Raw genomic sequence first — 21581 nt, 5'->3', positions numbered from 1 at the left:
ATAATTTTTTTTCCACCATGCCATCATCCCAGGTAAGAACCACTGATTTTTGAAGACCAAACTATCATGTCTGTCATTCAGCCTCATTATAACCACAGGGCATCTTTTCTGGCAAATACTTCCACATTTTCACTGACAATTTAGGCCGTGAAATGAATGAATTGTAGTTTGCCAGCCAAAAGATCAGTGTTGATGTGCACTTTGAGACTGAACAGCATTTTAGAGGTGCTTTTTCAGCTTTCACTCAGTAGACAATACAGTACATTACTGCATAAGCACAGCAAAGCGTTATATATAGTTCACAATAACAAAAGTACTTATTTAAAATGTATCATGATACTTTTATATTCTGCTTTTATCAGTATTGTTTTAAACCATTCAGTGTTTTTTAGATAAAAGGAATATTTTTACTGTAAGCATGTTTTTTTTAGCTCATTTAAAATGTGAATCATAATAAAATCATATGTTCGAGTAAACAAGATGTTTTTTTTTTCTTCATTCATCTGTATCTTGAAAAGGATGACGATAACGTTGGCTTTGAGCTGTTTGTTTATATTTATGCGTCATTATTTGTGATGAATAACTGCGGAACATGGCTACAAAATGAGACATGAAGCATGAACACATTTCCATCCCGCCTCACACCTTCTCACGTACTGTTCACCCAGAAACATGTGATCAAGTGTGATTTCAATAAATTCATTACAGCTAGAATGTTCAGTACTGCCCATCTGTCACATACACTGCTAAGTTTTATAAACATGCGACATACAATAGTTCACTTTTAACATTTTGGATGGATAAATTGTGTTACGTATGTAACGTGAGAGTCCATTTTAGAACTCCTTGCCTCCTCACCACACCCCTCTTCTTCCCGGTCCCCCATTGGCTGACCTAGTGAGGTTGCCATAGCGACGTTTTTTCAGTGGAGCATGGATAATTAGCCAAACATCTAACAGAGAACATCTTTTCACTGGGGGTGTTTGTTTATACACCGATAGGGAATAAGACGCATTCTGTTGATAAGACTAGTTTTAAAGTATCAGGAGAGTTTATGACAATCCATCCAGCTCACATTGCTCATTATTGTAAAGGGAATATGATCCGAAGGGTATGTAATATCAGGCAACATAGTTAAAATCTTCTGATGGTATCATATGTCTATGCATTTCCACTGGGCCTTTGCTTTGAGATGTAGGAAATGGTGTTTTTTTTCACCAAGTTTCATGTTTCAAAACAAATCTCTTAGAGAGATTATAACGTTAATCTCATGTTTGGATGCACATAAACTGAACGCATATGCAGATAATCTTAAATCACATTTTAATCCCATTCTTTGTGATTGTCTTCATGCGATTCTTTGTCTGCGTGTAATTATGAATATGGCTAGTTGTGCCGTCTGCTTTAGAGGAGGATCACCTCTGTTTCTGTCTAGCATGGCTGCATTAGCATTGCCAGACTATATTCCATTAGATTTACACCATTTCATCCTATTTTGAGCTAGGGCTCAAAATAGGACCCTCATGCCAGATTTATCTTGTGCACACATCTTTTTTGCTGCCTTAGATCAGACTGCAGGCTGCGTTTGACATTTTCGCTTTACAATGATTCACTTCAATTTTTGTAATTAAGGCTACGTGATCATCATCATTATTCATATTCACAATCAGACCTCAGGTTTTGCAGAGTTTGGAGCAGCACATTCTATGACGGAAAAACAGACCATTTCGTGCGTATGACTTTCATCATCTTCAGACCCCAGGGGGGTGTCGGATCCATAAGCAAGGGACAGTTTCCACTAACAGTGAGCTGCTCTTTGGCTAATCACCTTGTGAAGTGGTGAAGACCTCGTGTTTTTCCAGTTAAACAGTCCTACTGCCCTGGGCTCTGATTTGGACAACAGAGCCTTGTCTGTGCGGTCTCTCCATCCTTTGTTTTTGTTTTTCCTTATGGGAAACTCTCTCTACCTCTGTTCACCCCGTGATGGAGATCAACACCCAAATTAATCTTTGTCCTTACAAATATCAATTGCTGTTGTTTGATATCAATAGCATGAGTTTCAAAGAGCTCTTACACTCCGCTTTTAGCATTTCTTGTCGCGACACAGCTGTGATGGAACCAAAAGGCTTGCTATTTTCTGCCCTCCCCTTCCTTGTTCTCTCTCCCCATCTGTACCACAATCTCTCTGTCTCATTCTCGTTCTCTCTCTGTGCGCCACTGTTCCCCCATTTTAGTGTTCATTCATTCCCTCAATTAAGTTTTATATAGGTTGAGGATCCCCTCATTTAAATGACTGTATCCTCGTTCCTCTTAAACACAGCATAACAACCCATTAGAAACATATAATTTGCATACAGCAGCTGCGTGGTTGCATGGTGGGAATTTCTATAGCGTATTAGCATCTTAGAATACAGCTCACTGACCAGGAAATGCTGACATTCATGAGGTTTGCTATTCAGGTCAGTGGGTTTTTCAGCCCAGCAGCATGGCACTGCAGAGGAAGCTGGGGGTGGGGGTGGGGGTGGTTGGCAGTGGTGGGAGTCTGGGTCTTTATAGTGGAAAGCTCTGTGGGGATCCACATCTACTGACTGTCCTCGAACTAAAGAGTAACATGGTTACATAATGTGACTACAGAGGACAAATGTACTGCACCGCCAGTCTCTCACAACCTAATTCTGTCCTATGCAATCGATTCCCATACCATAAAACACCCTGCATGACACTGAAATCGTTCTAGGTATAATCACATTTTATTGATTAAATAGGAAACAATGTGACATTAAGATAATCACACCCACTCATTCACATATACACACTCATACACACAAAAAAATAGTCCTCTATTAAACATGTGCATGTGATGGCAACTTCGAAAGAAAAGGATCTATTCATCCAAAACTTGACACCACTGTCATCCATGAAAGTCTTCGCTTACCTATAACACCAACTGCATGTGAAACATCACCTCTACTGTCCTCAGACTTCTTTAATGCAGTCTCACACAAAAGTTCAGTGCAGGCAGAAAGAAAAATCCAGAGTTAGATCCATATGCCTCATGGTTCTTCGATGACATGTTACATACACATTTGTTACAGTTGACAGGCACTGTGTGACTTAACACAGTGTTTAAAAAACAGCGAGAAAAGGACATCAGTGGGGAGAGGAAGAGGAATGTGATGGCTCGTCCGGTTGAAAAAGTAGGGCATGCGTTCTGCTACATACATTCAAAAGATGCTGTGGAATATCCTGTCTTGGCATGAACTGTACAGGTAAGATATCCAGTTTGTTTGCATACAACACGTGGGAGCTCCAAGAAGACTAACATTGATCCACAAAGTTCACTTGAAAAAGAAAAAAATTGGAAAAAGACACCAGACAAGAAAATCTAAAAAAGAAGGCCAAGTAACAAATGCTACAAAGATCCCTCCATTGCTCTGTAACAAAACATTTTTTTCTGTGGCAGTCCAAGAAGATAAGAAAAAAGCACCTTTGTGATGATACTGGGCCCCTCTAGTGTGTTGTAGACCTGGACAAAAACCACAAGACTCGATGTTGGATTGCTTGTTTCTTCTCTGAGGCTTTTAATCACCACAAAAGACCATTATGGATGACGCCGGAGATAATCGATGGATGCATTTATTGTTTCTTCAGAGAAGGTCTACATGGCTTTGGATTCCAGGTGAGGGCTCTTGTGCTTTAGTGCCTGCCATTTAATTTGCATGTTTGGTTGCCATGGGGATCATTTAGACAGGGCCTGTGCATGTGCATCTGTTCCTGGTGGCACACAGAGTTGAATCCAGCTTCAGTCTGTTCTAGAGTGATATGAATAGAAACAACCAGCTGATAAAATAATTGTGTGATTAACACTGGTGTGTAAAATAGTTCAAATAATGATAACAATCCAGTTGTTCCTGTGCGGATATTTGCTGCAAAAAGGCGTATACCAGGCACAGTGATGCCTGACCGAATATATTAAAAAGTATTACTTGAGAAAACTGTTGCTAGTGGAATGTTTCAGGGTTTTGTCATAGGCAGGATTAGAATGTCAGTTACTTTCGGGTGACGGCAGCTGTAGCTGTTGGTGCAGGCTTATTGCTGGTCCGACGAACGGGCATTTTGGACACTGGTATCTTGGAGCGTGCAGCTTCTGCCCTCCCCTGCACAGAATGGTAGCTTGCAGTAGATCCATGTTTGATGGGGATCTTAGACTCCCGGATTAAACTTGTTGCACCAGCTGCTGGATGTGTCTGGAGACTAAGTTTGCCATCAAGAATGTCCTCTTGGCTGTGGGAGAGGGTTGGGGTGACGGCCCCCGATTCTGTGGAGACATCGCTGAGGGCCTCTTTGCTGCTGCTTTCCCGTGAGAGAGTGAACGGACTTTCCTCTTCATGTACTGGTGTCGGTAGATTTGAGTGGTCATCATCTCCATTTGGCTGGGAATCTCGATGATGCAACTTAGCAGGTTTGCCTCCACCACAAACAGGGATCTTACTTAGAATTGTGGGCTTTGTTGCAGGGCCCCTTTTCACAGCCTTGCTGATGCTTTGAGTAGCTGCTGAGTCTCTATTGTCAGTTCCTTCTTGTCTTAACGGGTCCTCCCTCAAAGCCATACTGACATCATCTTCTGCTCTTTTTGAAGAAATGAAGGATGGTGTAATACCTGGAGACTTCAGGACAGGAATGTGTGGTGTGGAAGTAACTGTGGGTGATTTCATGGTGGCAGAGGTAAGAATAGGAGCAGGCATGGATGTAGAGTGTGACGGGGCAACAGCAGATGGAAGTTTAGCAACAAAAGCAGCCGTTTCAGAGATGGAGGTTTTTCTTACAGATGTTGTGCCAGTGTGGGTACTAGATTTCGTAGTTTGTCCTGTGGGTAGTTTTGTCTCAAGCTTGGTAATAGGAGCAGTGTTTCGGCTTGTTGATAATCCAAATGTTGTTACAAGTTTTGGTCTTGGTGTTGGTGCAGGGGGTGGGGTAGGTTTACCAAATAGTGGTGGAAAAGGAGTATGTTTGTTTGCAGAGGTAGATGCAGTTTGTTTGGATTCTTGGGTAATGCTCAAAGTGGGTTTTGTTGTAGGGGTTGATACTTGGGTAGGTTTTGTCACAGGGGTTGGGGTAGGTTCAGTTTTGGTAACAGCAGAAGTTTCAGGGGTAGAACTAATTGAGGGGGAGGTTTCAGAAGTAGTGATCGAGAGAGATAGAGGAATGAGTGTAGAGGTTGGGATAGGTTTGGCCATGGGGGTAGTTGTGGAGCTAGATTGTGTGGCAGGTTTGATTTCAGGGCTAGATTCGGGGGACAGGGCAGGTTTAGCTGGGGAAGTGATGGGTTTGGTTGTAGGGCTTGATAAAAGGCCTGGGGCAGGCTGTGTAGTGGAGACAGATGTAGGGGTTGGTTTAGGTTGGATAATTGGAGTAGTTGAAGTTGCATTGGCTTGAGGTATTGGGATAGGTGTTGGTATAGGCTGGGTTATGGGTGTAGCTGATGATGTAGGGGTGGGTTTAGCGAGAGGGCTGGATGTTGGGGTAGGGATAATGGGGCCAGTAGGCATAGACGGTGACATTTTGGTCACCGAAGAGGACGTTGAGGTGACTGCAGGTTTTGTCAAAGGGCTGGGAAAAGGTTTGGTGGTGGTGGGTGAAGGGGTGGGTTTGGTTGCTGAGGTAGGGGAAGGTTTGAAGGAGGTGGTGGGGCTTAGAGTAGAAGTAGGAGAAGGACTAGGCTTTGATCTTGTAGAAGTTGTAGAAGATGAAGTCTTCTCAGAATTATCCACTTTCTGTGTGCTAGGTGCTCCTTCCATTCTACTGCTAGCTTTGACCCATTCTGCCTCAACATCTGCTACAATATCTCCACATGCCGTCAGTGAATCAAAGCTCAAAATTGATGAGATATCTCCGAGCAGTGTGCTCAAGCGTTCATTTGGAGGTTTGTTCACCCCGCTCATCTTTGCAGAGTCCTCAGATGACGTAGGGCCATCTTGTGGTGTAAGAAGCTCCACAGAGCGAGGCGGAGGCCCAGGTGTTAATGTGAGACTCTCCTTTATAATCTCAACACTGTTGGAGCGGGAAGCAAGAAGGGGAGGGCCAGGTTGAGACTCTTCCTCCTCATCATCCTCCTTCTCTTTACCACGCCAGCGTACTGTACCAAACAATCCCTTTAGGCCCTTCCGTTGGCGTCCAGGCCTCTGAGACTCGGTCTGAGCCTGCCGCTCTCCCGTCAATCCCCGCCGGCCTTTGCGAAGCATGTTGAGGAAGCTCAAAGACTTAGCAGAGGTGAGCGAAGTGATGGAATGCCGAGTAGGGGTGGTTTCTGGATTCATGTTTCCGCTCGTGAACTCCTCCATTGGAGGAGCATCCTCCTGTTGACTCTCATCCTCCTGGTCAAGATCCACCTGCTCTGCCTCCGCTTCTGGGGCAGTAGGCTCATTTAATCCATCCAGGGTTTTGCTAATTGATGGCGGTGATTTAGGGCCTCCATCTCCTTTCCCACGCATGGAGAAGATGCTAGCGACGCTGCTCCCAGGCTTCCGCTTGCCGAACAGTTTGAAGGCTTTTCTGATTTTACCTGGAGGCTGAGGGTCACATGGCGGTGGTTCACAGCTCTCAGACTGTGCATCCATATTCCAGCTCCACTGCAGTGTGTCTTTTCCTTCGCCTCGACGTCTCGGTCTACCCTCACACTTTCTCTCTTTGTAACCTCACGCTCAGATGAATGAAATATAACTGATAAGAATAAATAAACAAATTACCTTTTCCCTTTATATTTCTATAGACTGTTTTTGCTAGCAATGTGTATCTATCTCCGTCTCCACTCTCGTTACCTCCCTCTGTCTATTGCTCTTTTTTTCAAGCGCTCCCTCTTTCTCTCTCTCGTTCTGTTCCTCCCTCTCTAGCCTCCGCCCTCCCTCTCCCTCTCTTTCTCTCTGTTCCTCTCCTCTGGCTGCTCCAGCTGGTCACCATAGCAACTGAGGGTCTAAGCAGCTTTCGTCAGCAATGGAGCGGAGCCAGGGTCTGTCATCATCCTACCCTCTTTCCTTCTTTCTCTCCATCCACTCCCTCTTTTCATCCAAGTGTTCCCATCTCTCCCATCTCAGTTACTCATGTAGATTTATCCTTCCTATTTTTGACTGTTCTCTTGCTATCAGCTTCACTGCTGCGTATGGGACAAAGCAAGGACAACACAGCCAGCAACTGGCTTTGTTACAGCATCCCTGCGGTGATAGATTTACAAACAAGCTGCTCAAATTATCAATCTGATCGGAATGTTACCAAGCCTGTGTATTGTACATTAAAGGGAGGACATATTGGAAGGGTGTTGAAATTGTGTAATGAATATGGCTTTGATCGGTGTAAACTGTCGAGATTTAAACATTTTCCCCATAATTTCCCTCTCTTTCCCAATCTCTTGTCGTCTCAAATTCACTGTCTTTCTCTAATAACCTTCCTTCTCTTCTTATCCCCCTCCCACTCAACCACCCACAATCTCTCTCCCACACACACATAATTCCCGTAGGAATTCTCATCAGTACATGCTCTTGTAGCCCATCCTTTTGCTTGTCACGCTTATTTTGCTGGGGTCTTGAGGACTCCAGTCGTTAGAATTTATTTGTATTTATCACCGTTCCTCTCATCATGAGTTTGGACCACCTCTCCTACCCAGTATCTTCATCTCTGCATCAGTGTCTCTGCTTTCTTTCATGGTCTCCCTATTTTGAAAGAAATTCTGTCTCTGTTTGTCTCTTTTTTCTTCTTCTTTCCATTTACATGAGATCACATACCACACCCATCTCTCTTCTCCGGCACATCCATTTTTTATGTATATGAGCAAAGTGGATTTTGAATGCACTTTAAAAAAGTATGATTACGTAGCATGATTCTAGGTAAAAAAATGTCGAGTTCTGCTGTAGAATATCAGATTTTTATTTTGAATATGATTGTTTTAATTTGTTTAGAAAGCCCATATATTTCAGAAAATCATAAATGCATTCATCTAATTATTTGAGAAAAGAGCCATTTCTTTGAAAAAAATAACCCTTGTTTACTTATATTTTCTAACTGAATTATTTCAAATATAAAATTGCATAATCATTATTTATTTATTTTCCTTTTAAAATTTTAATTTAATTGTGTATTTTGATTATTTTTACAATAAGTTTTAATATCTCGCACTCTCTAGACTGTTGTGTAATGTACTTACCTTTTTCATTTAATTTTACTACACTTTGTTATCGATAAAGAGTTTGGAGAAAAATTAAGTTTTTGTCTTGAGTACACCACCAAGTGACCCAGGACTGCCACTAGTGTCCCCTCTGAAGTTGGTGTATGACACCCCCTCTACATCCATGTATACATTTACTTTTCTGTCCTTATCTGCGCAGTATTCTGTCTTTTAAAACAGGCCTCTTTCCTCCTTCCTTCACCTCATTACAACAAAACAATGAATTCATTCATCCCTTAAGTGGTGCTTTCATTGGGGCTCACTAAACAGGGGTGACTCGCCAGACAGAACAACACATTACTGAGACTACCTATCTCCTTCCTATTAGAGGAGGTTCAAAAATAATTAAAGATGTATTGTGATGTACATCAGAGTGAACAAAAATGTAGGGTGGGGACTTGGTTCAATCCATGGGGTGTTGATTGGTTTAAATGCCAGGCATGCGTCACTTGAGATAACTGTCAATTTACCAGAAGGCAGAGTTATATTATTTATAAAAAATGAAAAATAAAAAATAAATGAAAACATATAATTTTTTTTGCAAAAATTGTAAATATAACATGCATGGATGAATAATTCACAATATAATAACATCCATTTAGAAAATAGGGTGACATTTTACTTAATGCCGACTTTAAAAGACAAGTTTCTGCTGTGCTGCAAATTGTTTTTGCAAAATTAAAAAAATTCACAGCTAGGCCACCCAGAGGAAGAAGGCTAGTTCAGCTATATGAGGGTAAGATTAAGAATTTGGGGATTTTTCAGAGTGAGTTTAGATTTCAAGCATTGCCTATTTTAATTGTGCAAGCTAATTTATTATTATTCATCAATTAAAAACTATACTGATAACCTTATATATCATCCAAGTGTGTAGATATACAAACCACTCAGTCACATTAGTCAATAGATGCTCAAGACTGCTTTTAATTGTATCATCTGAAATGAATCTGTACTGAATATAAGTCACTATACATTTAATAGGCTTATAAAAAGGACTCATTATATTTACATAAATAGCAGAGCACAAAGAGAGTGAGACCGTGTGTGTGTGTGTGTGTGTGTGTGTGTGTGTGTGTGTGTGTGTGTGTGTGTGTGTGTGTGTGTGTGTGTATTGATCAAAAACAAGAGTTCTAAATCAGGCCCAGCACAAGATCTTTTATCACACGTAAGTGCAGGAATAGACAATTTGTTCTTTGTTTTGTTGGTTCCTGACAAACTCACTTCTGAAACCTCCTGAAGAGAAGAGCATATGGAAAGAGAGGACTGGGAGTCTGTTTTCTATAGTGCAGAGAAATGAACCACATCTGGCATCAATGTTGGAATTCCCCCTGCAGGACATGGCACAGGGTGGAAAACGAATCTAATAAAACTCACAAATAAACCGACTTACTATCTAGCCCACCTAGCCAGCAAACTGACAATGACTCAAATTAAGCACAAATGAAAAGTACCACATTGAAGAAGGTGACTCTTGGGTCATTCAGTCTAACTCATTAACTAGATTAAATTTAGCTGGGTGATTCAAATCCATCCAGACTGTAATATTGATTTTTGCGTCCCACGCTCAAGTCCTCTCACCCCTTCAGACTGTCTCAATGGGAGACCAACAGTGATGCTGAAACTACTGCGCTGCTTCCCTCTGCTGACGTGATGGCGAGTTGCAGGAAAATTACAAATATATATAATTACTTATTTTATACTTTTTTAGGTATTAACTGAAATGTCTTATTTTAAATAATACATTGGAATGTTTTGCTTGGACTAAGCCGGGATTGAGTGGCATTGTTTGATGGTATTGTGACTGTGAGAGTATTGAGTGTGTAGCCTTAATGTGGGCAAGTGGATTGAGGTGTTTTTAGAGTTTATTATGCTAATTAGTTCATTGCATGGTTCTTGTAATTAATAAATATTCAGATTATTGTGATTATTGACTGACCGTATTGTCTATTTTTGTTTGTGTTTTTGTTTTTCTGTTGTTGCTGCTGTAATACCTTTTCCCCTCGGGATTAAATCTGAAGATTAAGTCTTACATTTTTCCCATCATTTACTCACCCTAATGTTGTTCCGAACCTATATGAGTTTCTTTCTTCTGTTGAACTCAAAAGAAGATATTTTGAAGAATGTTGGTTACCAGACAGTTGACGGCACCCATTGACTTCCATAGTATTTTTTTTCTACTATGGAAGTCAATGGGTGCCGTCAACTGTCTGGTTACCAATATGAGAGTGAGTAAATGATGACAGGGTTTTTATTTTTGGGTGCACTATCCCTTTATAATAATAAAGGTGACTAGTCACCATGATATCAAAATAGATAATTCTTGTTTTTGAATGGAATATAAATTATTTATTCGAACAAGGTGCACATCATTATATTTTTTAATTCATGTGTCATGAGACGTGACAAATTCTCATAAAATATGAATTTAATTAGCCTAGTGATCATAGTTGAATAAAATAACAACAATGTAACACCAATGACATGTAATTAGCCTAACCACGTGATAAAATAAAAACAAATTAATAAACGTTCGACGTGCACATTTAAACAGCCATAAGCATGTTAACATTGAAAGTAATTTTTAAGAAGGCCTATTAAGATACATATTTTTTTTTAAATAAAATAAAATATATCTATTAAATAAAATAAATATTTAATTAAATAAAAAAACTGAGTTCACTAAAAAGAGCATTAGTTTTCTGAAAAAACAACTCTGTACATGCATTTTATAAGTAACACACAGCAAAACACAATAAATAGGGGTTTAAACTCTCACGTCATTGAAGAAATAAAATAATTTAAATAGACTGCGATTATTAGATGCAAGGAGGCAGAATGGCAGAAAGGTGAATGCTGATTTCAGTTGGGTTCCTAAGGCTCGGAATTTGCACGTAATAAAACAAAACTACATATGGGAGGAACATGTAATGTTCATTGTGTTATTGATTTTAAAATTAAATACTTATCGCTTAATTGGACGATAATGGGGAATTAATGTGCTGCCTGCTGGTGTTAAGCAGCTCTTTGTTTTTCTCCGAGCGCGTCGATCGGACGAGCCTCGTTCCGTGACGTCACCGACACCCTTTCCGAGGGTCGGATTAAAGATGGCGCCCTCTCAGGCGGTAAGATGCTGTCAACGGGGCTTATCCTGGATACCTGTGATTTTTATCAACCTGGTCGTGTGCTGGTCCTACTACGCTTACGTGGTGGAGCTCTGTATATGTAAGTTTCGACGCTAGTAGACTTGGTAGAATGTAACTCAGTAGATAAAAGTTGATGGCTAGTTGTTGCAGCTGTGGTCAGGGCAGGAAGTGACAGTAACTGACTGGTACCAGATATGAATCGAAATTTAGCTCGCTTTCTTTGTATAGCCTAATATTTATTTATGTGCATAATTCACATCGAAAGCCATGAATGAACTGGTTTGGTTTCAGTTATTGTATGTAAGTTAGGCTACTGTGTTAATTCAAGCTCGAGCGTTAAGCCCAGGTGTTAAACTGATTGAGAGGCTTGATTTGACAAGCTGACGTACTGAAAAGAATGGCGAATATATTATTAATTTTCAGTAACATAAAGCTCACTTTAATCTGATCGAGGTATGTCTCGGAAGATTTCTGATTTATACATTGTTTAGTTTGTCAAACAATGACAGCAGTGTCATGGTATGATATATGTCTTGTATAATTATAGTATATATGCACTATTATCTCATTATTTGTTAAATAGACTTAAAGTTTCGTTAAATCCACACCGCAGGACTATTTAAATGGACAATTAACCAAAAATGAAAAATTCTGTAATTTTTTTTTGCATTTTAATGGTGAACTCAAGTGAATAAATTATATATATATTTATATTTAGGTATAAAGTGTGAAACATAAATGGCTGAAAACATATATGCTGTTTAAGTCTGTAACTACAGCTGTTCTTAACCACTTCACAGTGATCGCTGCACTCTCTGTAGTTCCACCCAGTTATTACTTTCCCATCAGCCTCTAAAAATACTCACTTCATTGTGTGTTCCGGTCCATTTATTACCCTAGTAAAGTGCAGTGATATATTGTAAACTCTTCGTTATTGATTCCCCTCACTTTTTTGCTATAAAGGTTTGTAAATCCTTTTAGAAATCTGACGGGATGACTCTATAAGGGAGTGTTGCAAGTAAAATCTCAAGTTAACTTTTGCTCTGATGTTGAGTTTGAGTTGAGTTGAGTTCACATAAAAGATGAATTGACATTCATATTATTCACATTAAATCATAAGTTAATAAAATAACAACACAATGTAACACCAGTGAGACATAAATTAACCAAGTGGGACAAAATGGAAATGATTAGATATTAGACATATGTTGTGCACATTTAAACCTCCTACATACTTTGACATTGGAAGTACTTTTTGATTATTCAAATAAATAGTTAAACATTTATTGAAATAAAAATACATGTATTTAATCAAAATAATTATTTAATGAATAAAAGATTTCATCACGACTTGTCAGTCACTTGAGTCGTCATGACAACCGGGCTTCTCCATCCGTGATGGACACAAGGCTCTCTCTGACAGCACTCTGCCAGATGGCAGTACCAGTCGCCTGGCGCTCTGGCCTAACTGGAGGGAACTGGGCGGTTGGTGGCTGAGAGGGCATTAGCAGTATCCCAGCACTCAGCAGATGGCTTTGTGAATCAGGCCAGTTGTTCTTGACGGGATTGCCGATTGACCTTTGCTTCTTTCTCTCTACAGACACAATCACTAACACAGAGGAGCAAGGTAAGAGGAACGCCAGTGAAACCAAGTGCACAATATTGCAAAAGCAGTTAACAAATTCTCCTGTTGGCTAATCTGGCCTCCTACCGTTCTTAGTCACATGTTTTGTCACACCAGAATGAAAAAAACATCCCATTTCTGTTATGAAGTAACATCGTTTTTTTTTTGGTTTATAAAGTAAGTATGAATTGCCGTTTGTTTGTCTAAAATTCCCCTCATTCTGTTTCTCTCGCAGTTTTTTATCTGATAGTGTTTCACCTCTGTTTCTTCATGTTCATATGGTCCTACTGGAAGACCATCATTTCCAAGCCTGCCATCCCCTCAAAAGAGGTACTGTCTCTCTCTCTTTGTGTCTCTGTTCTCATTCCTTTATTTACTAGTTTTGCCTCAGGGCCCAGGTCTTGCTTTAAGTTTAGAGATCAAGTGCTGGCCCAACAGTATATCATATTTAATGTTTAATGTAGTCTGTCCTGTATTTTATTTTACTTTGTGTAGTTCAGTTTCTGGATTTTGAGAATGAGGGAAAGTTGTACTGTACAACCTGTCCATGTTGCCACCTGTGTAAACTCATTCTTTCTACCAATCGACTGACAGATGAATTTGTATCAGAGTATCGTAGAAATTGGTAGCAAAACGCTTTGAGGTTAAGAACAATTAAGAACTTTGTTTAATATAATGTTGGATGGATGCGTCTATTTATTTTTCCATTTTTATTTGGTTAGTTGTATTGGTGGTTAGCCATTTTATTATTTGCTTGTAGTATTGGTCACTGGAATCACTGGTCCAATGTTGTTATTGCTTACTAAAATAGAAACTATTAAAAGAAAATAATAAAAATGAAATAATGCAAAAAAATTATGTGAAAATATTTTGCCTTTGAAGGTTGAATTACTAAAATTGCATTCTATTATTGTATACTAAAATAACACTGCACCGGTCTAGATCATGTTAGTCTCAGACGTGGCAGCCATTGTAAGTTCACAAGACCAAAAGTGCAAATGAAGCCCTATTGCCAAGACTCTCAGGTTCTCATTTCACCTCGGTCATGGGGAGCAAAATATTTATCATACTGTAATGTGTGGGTGGTTATGTTCCTCACATCTGGAGGAGGAGCAGCAGAAGAGGGAGCGTTTAAACTCTGGCTGCTCTGTAGTTTTATTGCCAAAAAATGAAATGACAGAGAAGAGAAGAGGAAGAAAGCCAAGAAAAATGATGTTTTTGCATTTTTTACTGCCTGTGGGGTGTGTGGCGTGGTTTAGCAGTTAGCACACATGCTCTAACACACTGAGCTCATTTGGACAGTGCCAGTCAAATAATTTCTTGTCATGTATCCATTTTGCCAATAAAAATGGCAAAAATAGTATTAAATTTAGTAATATTAAAAAGTTATCAGAAAGTTTCTGCTTGATTTTGGTGGCATATGCAGATTCATATTAGTCTATTCACACTCACACTCACAATCTTACATCCTGTTGTCTCTCTTAGTTCTGTCTCCCTAAGGCTGAAAAAGAGCTGTATGAGAAGGAGGAGAGACCAGAGGCCCAACAGGACATCCTGAAACGAGTGGCCAGAGATTTACCCGTGTATACACGCACAGGATCTGGGGGTGAGCTTAAAAAAATACAACGCCATTGAAATCCCTCGTACTTCTTTCAAATGTTCTGCAGTTAATTCAACTCCAAACACTAATACTTTGTTACTTTTTGTTTTTATAAATGTATAACTAAATGTGTAGTTTTAAAGTTTGCTTCATTTTTACTCAAACTGTTATTCTGATAAAATGTGATATTAAATGCTAGCGATCTCCGACTTTTGTACTCCACTGGTATCTATTTGCATACTGGAGTGTGATTGGTTGTCTTAAGTATATTATTAGGGCTGGACAATATATCACAATATGAAATGTTAACATCGCATTTCATGTATATCATATAGCAGAGAATAGACTAGGCACACAACTGTTACTTACGTGTGACTTGCTTGGCCTTAAAAAGAGTTATTAAGGCGAGACACTACAGGTGAATAGGGAAATATTTGTAACTAGCAGATATCACCATGAAACTTTCCCAGTTGATTACCTACATTAAGATGAGAAAAAAATGTATTACAAGTTTTCTGTAATTTATTGTTTAAATATGCAAATTAGGCATTATCTAATTAAATATGCGCTAATTTGCCTATATTTTAAAAAACGAAATCTCAGAATTGGATAAAGCCAGGTTCAAAATTATTTTTTCATTGTGTTCACATATTAGATGGGAAAAAAATTACAGAGGGATTTATGGATATCTACTTTTGTTATCCTGTAAAACAGAATATACTGTCAATAGCCTTAAAAAAATTATTTTCGCCATGTTTTTTGGAATAAAATGTTATATAAATCAGGCTAGGAATAATATATTTACAAATCCCTCTGTAATTGTCTTCATAATATAACTAGGTACAAGACTGGAAAGTTTGGTGTGTATAGGTGCTACTGAAGAGGAGATTTCGGACTTGGAGTATGAGAGAAAAGTCATTTAGAGAAAAAGGCATTTAAAGATTTGTAATGTAAAAAATCATACTTTTTTAGAGGAAACAACTATTTACTGACACAATATCTTATCAAATCATTAGCAACAACAATACAAACGACCTAAATCACATCAAAACTTATAAACACAGCATTTATGGCCTTCAACTGAACAGAAAAACAGTCAAAAACACACATCTCAGTGTCAGAGCGCTAGTGATGGGTCGTTCGCGAATGAGCCGGATCTAAGAGCCGGCTCTTTTAGGTGAACGACGGGAGCTGGCTCGCAGATCTGAAGAGCCGACTCTATTTAAAAATATATAGCCTATAGAAATTAAATCATTATGTAATAAAGAAATAATGAATTATTTTAATTTTATATAAAATAATTGACTAATTCAAAGAAACACAACAAAATAATTAGGCTATCGGCCTAAAGGCGCACACACATTCGTTTCGACTGTCTGATCAGCCTCACACTCTGTTCCTGTCAATCAAACACGCGATGTCAACCAATTATACTGCATGAGGGCCGAGCACGCACGCACGCACACACACACACTAGAGATGCGGATAAACCGCTGATCGGGCGGATGGCGTGACAAAAAATAATATTTTAATTCAATTTGGGCGGGTGGCGGTTAAACCAATCAAATGAAAAAAGTTTGCCACTAAGCAAACTTGCAAGCTATGAGCCAAGCTGTCAGGAGGAGGCCTAAACGTCTCGTAGATGAGACTGACTGGGTTATTTTGTTTCGATATTAGTTATATTTTAAAACAACCAGTCATATAGCCTACCACTTGTGGAACATTTAAAAGAGAGGCAGATTATGGATATGACTCAGAAATGACATCGGGCAATGGCAGCGCAAGATGTTCAGAAGAACGTAAGAGCTAACTTCTACAAGCTCAAAAACATCCACATAAAAAAAGAAGGTAGGCCTAGGCCTAAGAAAAATTGTCGGAAAACTTTGCACATTAATTAGATGTGCAAGGCAAGCAGGCAATTTTTCGGGTTGTTATGGACAATAAAAAATGTGAATATTCACGTTGCACTGTTGTGCGGTGGACTTTCAGGGAGTTAAAACGTTTATTTTTTAAAGAGCCGTTTGTGAGTCAAAAGAGCCGGCTCATTTCAGTGAGCTGAGTCAAATGAGCCGGCTCACGAAAAAGAGCCGGATTGCCCATCACTACAGAGCGCGTCACGTGATGCATCTGAACCAATCACGGTGTCAGACATTGACATCAGCCAATGAGATTTCGCTTTTACGGTTAAATGCCCATTTTACTTTCACGATTGGTTACTGATTAAAAGGAAATGACCATATTTGGATCCGACAGCATTGTACAGAAGAGAGAGAGCTTTCCAGCGGTGTGTGAGATTAAAGGAAGAACACAGAGATCGCGGAGCAGCGCGTTGATTTAGAACGCCAACTTTTGTTGAATTTCAGAGAAATCTACTGACGCAAATAGACAAAGTGTAGTAAAATAAAGACCTAAATGTGTATTTTGGACTTTTTTTCACCACAAGTCTGAAAGAAAACATGTTATTGAAGACAAATAGCCCAAAATCTCAAAATTGACCAGTGGAAAAAAAACGATGTTTTTGCCTGCCGTGTCTCGCCTTAAGCACAATAAGCTGTGGAAAACAACTCATTGTGGGACTCGCGCTCTCTGACACACACCCGAAGCGCACACACAGAGAGCCGCTTCACGGACAGCATGCGATCCCAAATTCAGTTATATGAATGAATTAATAATAATTCGTTACATTTATATAGTGCTTTTCTCGCCACTCAAAACACTTTACATGGAGGAGGGAATCTCCTCAACCACCACCAGTTCTCTTTCACATTGTTGTGCTGGTTAATATTTTTGTGGAAACAGTTGATTCAGTTTTTAATGTCACTTTTGATCAGTTTAATGCATCATTGATAAATAAAAGCTTTACTACAGACTTGCTGACCTCAAACTTTTGAATGGTTTGGTTTCTATATACTAGTGACATACAGTTCGGAGTGATGAATTGATGAATTGCTTCTGAATTCTAAATCCTCTTCCCTCCTCAGCTATCCGTTACTGTGATCGCTGTCAGCTGATCAAACCAGACAGATGTCATCACTGCTCTACCTGCGACAGGTGAGTCCAGACAAAAAACATAGTCTATAGCCGCGTTTCCACCGAAATTACCCGGAACAATTTGTCCCAGGAACTTTTTTCCCAGGAACTTTTTTTGCCCCAGACCGGTTGCTTTCTGCGTTTACACCGCTGTCTAAAGTACCGGGAACATGGATTATAAACTGCGCGCAACTGCTCCTCCCAGTCTGCGATGGACAGTAATCAGTTTTGAGCGCCACATTTATAATAAGTATGGAGGAGATTCAAACTGTGCTGTAGTTGTGTTTGTGATGTATTGCGGACATTGAATGTGAGATGGCTGGGACAAACGCGCAGAAAATTTCCTTTTACACAAATACACTTAATAAAGCCTGAACCCCGTCGTCGTTCCAGCTGTTTTTTTATTTTTTTTTATTAAATTCCATATTTGCAGACAGACAACTCTTAATGCATGAAGCCACGAACCGCAATAGATTTTTAAAAATGCCGGTTAAAATAGAATGCTGCGTGGAGTCCTCCAGTCAAAATGCGGCGTGAACACAACCAATCAGCATGTTCAGCGCACAAGTCCCACCCCCGAAAGTTCCTGAACTTTGAAAAAGTACTACCTCGCCAGCAGGGACTTTCGGAGGGGGAAATATTTACCCGGAACTTCATTTAGACCCTGGTCCCTGCGGAGTAAACACACCGAGTACCATCCCAGAGTTCCCTGTTCCTGGTGAAAGTTCCCGCAGTGGAAACGTGGCTTATGTCGGAAATCACATACTCTGATTCGGTACTTAATTACTTCACGACCGCTTAAAACAAGTATGTTGTATGTAATCTGGACGTACTGCATTCGTCATGTTGTCCTTATCACGTGACCTACCAGCGTCAGTTGCATCACTTCACTGTCATTTATAAACCCTCTCCTGTGGCCTCATGGGATAGTAAAGTGTCCATCGTATGCACAGTTCAGAATCTCACCAGAAGTAGTAGGTCATCCGGGTACTTTTTGCCTACTTTTTTGAAATATTTTTTTAATGAATACTGTGAATTCGAACATATTTCTTTTGTCGCATACTGTTTATCGCCTGCTATTTAGTAGGGAAGTATGCCATTTCAGATGCTGCCATAGTTATCTTGTATGTCTTGGATTTTATTTTGATCCTTTTTGTTTTTCCCAGATGTGTGCTGAAAATGGATCACCACTGTCCATGGTATGTGCATCCGGAGCCGCGATCAGTTTATTAACTTTAGTTATGTTGTCACTTTTGTGCTTGAGCTACTATGCAGAGAGGTAATGACTCTTTGCTGTGTCTTTCAGGGTTAATAATTGTGTTGGATTCTCCAACTACAAGTTCTTTGTGCTGTTCCTGGCATACTCTATGCTGTACTGCGTCTACATCGCCGCCACCGTTTTGCAGTACTTTATCCAGTTCTGGACAGTAAGTCCACACATTCACACAAAGACATCCGATTCCTCTCATTTCTCACACTTCTTGCTTCTCACCTTGTGCTATTTCGGAGCGCCAACCTCAGCGTGTCTCTTCATCTATCTGTTTTTCTGTCTGCATGAAAATGAACTGCAGATCATCTAAACAATTATGTGAAACAATGTACAGTCAGGTGGTAATATCACAAAGATAAATAAGCGAATTGCCCTGTTTGGGGTTTATTCTATTATTTTAGATTTATTTAGTTAATTTTATCCTGCTTAATTACACAGCTACATGCTAAATAAATAAGTATTATTAAATTATAAATAAACATTGATTTTAGTTTAATGGTGTGTTCACACTTCGCAGTTCGTTCACACAGTTCGTAAAAACGTTCGTAAAACTTTTTTCAGTCCTGGATTTTTATTTTTTTAGGTTTTAGTCATGGTCCGCTTAGTGTTGAAAACAATGAACCTAAACGCATAAGGATATCTTCATAACCTGATTGGTCTGCTTTTATTATGTATATTTCACAACGGAATTTATCGAACATTTAAAACAATGCTGTGCGCTGGGCTAAATGTGCCCGTTGTATGTGCGTAGCCTACATGTGATGGTATTTTGACCAGTTGAGAACTCGTGAAGAGGTTATAAAATGTGTAAAGGAGTCAAAACAGTTGCCGGAATCCCTCCGTCACACACACAAAAGAAGATCTGCTGCGAGGAGACACGGTTCTGATGCCTGTACTGAACTGAGATGGGCAACATCACTACTATGATGAGAAAAAACAGGTACACTTGAGCATTCTGTTCATTTTAGGGGCGCGTCTTGTGACATCATGTCCTGTTTTTGGTTCGTTTACATGTCTTGTTGATATTTCATTCGAGCCACACCAGAGTTTGTTTGGAAGCTTTTCAGCGGTCTCGGTCTGCTTGTTTGGTGCACGCCAGGGTCCGGATGGCAGCGTTCACACTTATTCAAATGAGCCGCACTAATAGAGCAATCGCAGCCGGGTTCGTTTTAATCCTACCAAACATGCCAAGTGTGAACACCCTAAAGGTACACTGTATCTTTCGGCCCTCTAGCTGTTAAAAAACAAAACTGCATGCATTTTGCGGACAAACATTGTTTTTTGGTTGTGCTTTGGATTTGAGTGACTCTGCTTATGAATATGGTTCTTTCTCATAGCTAAAAAGAGAGATTATCTTATTTCACAATATTGTTGTTTTAAATGAATTTTTGATCAAATAAATGCAGCCTTGCTGAGCATGAGACTTCTTTAAAAATATTTTTTTCACAAACCCCAAACTTTCGAACAGTAGCATATACTATGTGTTCATTTATATGCACCAATATAATATATTTCTATTTTTTTTCACTAAAACTTTTTTAATATTCTTAAATGCTACGCGAGGACCTTTGTGTGTGCATGTCTATTTTTGAGACACCGAAAGATGGAAGAAAATGTGTCTGCTTCTAACATTCTGTCTGTGTTTTTAACACTTTGTCTGAAGCTTTGCAGACGGAGGGCTATAGAGCATTGCCCGGAGGTAAACCACTCATGCGTGCTTTGCACTGTTTTGACTGTTGCCGTTTGTTTTGTGTTGCACTGTTGAATCATTTTGCTTTGCATTCTTTTACTGATGAAAATAACCAGTAGTGTTGCTATAAAGAGTGCAGTTTAGCATATTAAACTATACAGATGCTTTTTAGAGGCACAACAATCAGCTCTTACCAGACATGGACGTTAGTGTGGACGTAGTTGGATGAACAGGCTTTCTTGAGCTCTGCAACTACATTAATGCCAGTAAACGATTTGGGCATCTCACAATTTTAAAGGTGATGTTTTTTTTTTTTTTTTTAAGGTTAAAATATTTTTCCTATCTTAGCTTAATATTCAGAGACAGCTTGACAGCAACATTGGCTCAACCAGTGGCGGGACTATATTTTCCGGACCAAACCGGGGAGTGTCTGTTATTTTGTTTACTGATTCTAAAAAATGTCACGCTTCACATAAAAAAAACAAAACGTCTGCCTATTCAATTTATTTGTAAACACATTTTTTCGAGCAGCTTTACAAAGAATAGCACCTTACCTGTGAGAGGGTCTTGCCTGAATATGCCTTTGTAGTGTAATGAAATGCTGATCTACAAACTAAATTGGGATACTTCATGTTTTTTTTTTCATTGTCTCACTTTCTACTTTCTTACTCAACAGAATCATCTGCCGGACACTCATGCAAAGTTCCATGTGTTGTTCCTGTTCTTTGTGGCGGCCATGTTCTTCATCAGTATCCTGTCACTCTTCAGCTACCATCTGTGGCTGGTGGGAAAAAACAGAACCACTATAGGTAAGGTGTTAGTATTGCCTGCTCCTTTCTCTTCCTCTTCCTTTTTTTGTGTAAACTTTTTCTCCTCCTCATCCTTCTTCCTCATCTTCTTCCTCCCCTTCTCTTCTTTCTCCTCTTCCTTTTTCTTCTTCATCTCCGCTCCTTCTCTTCTTGCTCTTTCTACTTCCTTTCTTCTCCTCCTCCTCCTGCTTCTTTCTCTT

The 21581-nt window shown here is 39.5% G+C and overlaps 2 protein-coding genes across 3 annotated transcripts in view; one reads left to right on the top strand and one right to left on the bottom strand.

The window, feature by feature from the left end:
• Positions 1-2731: 2731 nt before the first annotated feature.
• LOC306991311 (uncharacterized protein) lies at positions 2732-6815 on the bottom strand. The gene has a single exon (XM_079599042.1). The coding sequence runs from the start codon at positions 6615-6617 to the stop codon at positions 4050-4052; it is 2568 nt and encodes an 855-aa protein (XP_079455168.1). The 5' UTR covers positions 6618-6815; the 3' UTR covers positions 2732-4049.
• Positions 6816-11247: 4432 nt separating this feature from the next.
• zdhhc20a (zDHHC palmitoyltransferase 20a) overlaps positions 11248-21581 on the top strand; it is a 14879-nt gene continuing 4545 nt past the window's right edge. Inside the window, exons 1-9 of one of the 2 annotated variants that reach the window (XM_079599704.1) lie at positions 11301-11437; positions 12959-12985; positions 13218-13312; positions 14468-14588; positions 17564-17633; positions 18779-18811; positions 18919-19039; positions 20546-20581; positions 21249-21381. In XM_079599704.1, coding sequence (XP_079455830.1) covers positions 11320-11437; positions 12959-12985; positions 13218-13312; positions 14468-14588; positions 17564-17633; positions 18779-18811; positions 18919-19039; positions 20546-20581; positions 21249-21381 — 754 coding nt within the window. In that variant the 5' untranslated portion in view covers positions 11301-11319. Of the gene's footprint in view, positions 11438-12958; positions 12986-13217; positions 13313-14467; positions 14589-17563; positions 17634-18778; positions 18812-18918; positions 19040-20545; positions 20582-21248; positions 21382-21581 lie in introns of both variants that reach the window. The other variant, XM_079599705.1, reaches the window with a different exon arrangement.

The sequence above is a fragment of the Phoxinus phoxinus genome (genome assembly GCF_949152265.1).
Source record: "Phoxinus phoxinus genome assembly, chromosome: 23".
Taxonomy (NCBI): domain Eukaryota; kingdom Metazoa; phylum Chordata; class Actinopteri; order Cypriniformes; family Leuciscidae; genus Phoxinus; species Phoxinus phoxinus.
This window is presented reverse-complemented; position numbering and strand designations above follow the sequence as displayed.

Bases quoted from the DNA above. Each gene is read 5' to 3' on its own strand.
- LOC306991311 (XM_079599042.1), bottom strand. From the start codon at position 6,617: ATGGATGCACAGTCTGAGAGCTGTGAACCACCGCCATGTGACCCTCAG.